Source organism: Rhagoletis pomonella, unplaced genomic scaffold, assembly GCF_013731165.1.
Source record: "Rhagoletis pomonella isolate Grant_MI unplaced genomic scaffold, Rhpom_1.0 Rhpom_scaffold_00001, whole genome shotgun sequence".
In the NCBI taxonomy this organism is placed as follows: Eukaryota; Metazoa; Arthropoda; class Insecta; order Diptera; family Tephritidae; genus Rhagoletis; species Rhagoletis pomonella.
The window spans coordinates 14,589,169-14,591,839 of record NW_023458555.1 but is presented as its reverse complement, the minus strand read 5'-3'; the positions used below and the strand labels follow the sequence as shown (position 1 = coordinate 14,591,839).

The 2,671-nt window shown below is 30.9% G+C and overlaps 1 protein-coding gene across 1 annotated transcript in view; it reads left to right on the top strand.

Moving 5' to 3' along the window:
• LOC118737041 overlaps positions 1-2,671 on the top strand; it is a 51,190-nt gene that overhangs the window by 45,496 nt on the left and 3,023 nt on the right. Inside the window, exon 3 of the mRNA XM_036467319.1 lies at positions 627-634. Within this exon, the coding sequence (XP_036323212.1) occupies positions 627-634 (8 nt within the window). The remainder of the gene's footprint in view (positions 1-626; positions 635-2,671) is intronic.

The following is a 2,671-nucleotide window of genomic DNA, read 5'->3' as shown; positions in this document are numbered from 1 at the left end:
AATGCAAAACAAAAGCAAGCAATTCTATTTTTCTTTTAATTTTTTTTTCGAGGGTTTTTGTTCTTACTTTTAAAATTATTTTTAGCTGTACCTACTCGCAGCACATTTCGGAAATATTGTGCAAAGTGGCAACCGGCAAATAAGTACGTACAAATGTACGCCAGTAAAAGTGGAGACGCAGACAGACAGTGAAAAGCTATGGTGAACGGTGGAAAAGTAAAGCGCAGTGACGGCGGCGTGGAAGCTGTATGCTCGCTGCGCATTTATTTGAATACATAAAATTATTTTATATGGCATTTATCTGTATAATTACTTTCAGCTATAAACCATCAATTACATTTTAGATTTAAGGTTATTTAAAAAATGGATATGTACGATGTTTTAAACGCCGGGTGACATCGAACAGCTGTTTTTAAAATTCAGCTAAGAGTACAATGACAGCATGACGTTCAATACGGCTTGCTTTTTGGCGACAGAGTTCGCTAAATGGATTACTTATTGGTCTGCAAAAAAAACAACGCAAATAAAAAAAAAAACAGTGATCTTATATGCAGCACGAGCTTGCCAAGGTTATTGTATGCAATCTCGTTATTTTCACTGACTTTTATTTTTGTTATCAATATTGCAATTGTATGTGTTATTTTTATTGATATCGATATTTTTAGTGTTACCGTTGTTTTCATTGTTATCGTTATTTTAATTGTTATAGGCACTTATTTTCATCCGAGTTTTTTTTTGTTGTCGGTACCGTTTTTATATCGATATTTTTTTTATTGTTGTCGATATAGTTGACGCTATTTTTACTATCATCGTTATCTTCACCGCTATTGATATTCCTATTTACATTTATATTTTAATTGGTATTGACAATTTAAGTGTTATCGATATCTTTATTGTTATCGCTATAGAAATTTTTTGTTTTGATTATTATCGACATTTTTGTAATCGATATGTGTTATGTTATCGATAATTGTTATTTTATCGATATTTTTATTGTCATCTACATTTTCGATATTTTTGTTGTTTTCAAAATTTAATAAAAAATGTAGAATATATGTATGTACAAACTAACATGTATACTTAAATAAAATAAGTCAAGACTTTTGTTTAGGTTACTAAAAGCTGAATGGTAAGTTTTGACTTGTTTTATTTTATATATGTACATATTTTATTGGACATGTTAATTACAACTTTGTTTTAAGCATATTTTTGACATTTTACTTTGAACTTTTTGATTAAATTTTTTTCTAAACGTGCTAGATTTGTGTTTAACAAACAAGCAAATTTTTCAGTAGATTTAAATTTAAGTAGATAATATATATACATACATATATTCTATATAAGAACAAAATCAGACTACACACAGAGATAACGATTTTTCAACTGTATTGTATGCACATAGTATGAAGATCGCTCAAACTTAGCCTACCGTAATAATAATCTTCGCGCTTTTCTGTTTATCAATCAAGCTCTTTGTTGTTGCCAGCCAACAAACAACGAGTAAGTTCAAACTCACCTTGAAATGTTGACGAGTGCAAAGAAGAACTGGTGCGTTTCTTCTTGCGTCGCTTCTTTTGCATTTCCTCCTTATGACGATTGAGTTCCGCCTGACGTTCAATTTCCGTCATTTTGGGCGCCTCGCTGGACTCATTGCCCGAAACATCTTCGCTGCTGTAGCGTGTAATTTCATTATGGCCGCCTGCAAATCAAAAGGAGAGAACAGAGAAAAGCAAATAGTTGGTTAATAAAATTGTTAATTAAATTTTTGGAGATTTTCAGTAATCTTTCTCAGCTTAATACTCAATTAACTACAAAGTGTGCATATACTATATACATATATGCTTAAATATACCATGTAGAAAAAAAAGAATCATGTAATCAATAAAAATAGCATTTTTGTAATGCATTACGCGACTCGCTTGAAATAAAAGCAGCAAAAAGTTTATAGTGAAATCAAAAGCAGAAAAAAAATCGAAGAAAAAAACAGCTTTGTAACACATTTAAAAACAATGAAATAAATTCAATTCAGTTGTTGTAATAAAAATTCAGACAACTTGTAAGAGGCAAATGATCGACAAGGAATTTCGTTGGCAGCCAAAACAGGCGGCGCTGGCGAACTGTGAAAATATTTATTTAGTTGCATTTTCATTTGAAAATGAATTCTCAATGCGCTTTTAGTGAATTTTGTTTACTTTTACTTTAAATTTGGTACGATGCCTCGCGCAAGGCTCATCATTTCATTCTAATTCGTTTTCATTCAATATTCTGCAGCTTTCTTTGTACTTGTATATAAAATAATACAAGTAACAGAATTACAAAAAAAAGTAGTAGATATTGGCATGAAAAATATTAAATTTTATTACTGTCTTGAAGCACTGAATAATTTTCTCCTTTAGTGGTTTATATGTATATATTTTAGAATCAATCCTGCGAAGGACAAATATTTATCACTTTTTATAGTTTTATATCTATATATATAAAATTCAAATTATGTATGTACCTATAGACACACTTGGCTCCTAAACGAATAAGCCGATCGTAACCAAATTTTACACACGCACTGGATATCTTCCAGGGATGGTCACAGGGTAAAAAATATTTTGATATATAAAGGGGGCGTGGCCCCAAAACGTGGACCCGGGTAACCTTAGGATGTATTTGTTTAATATGG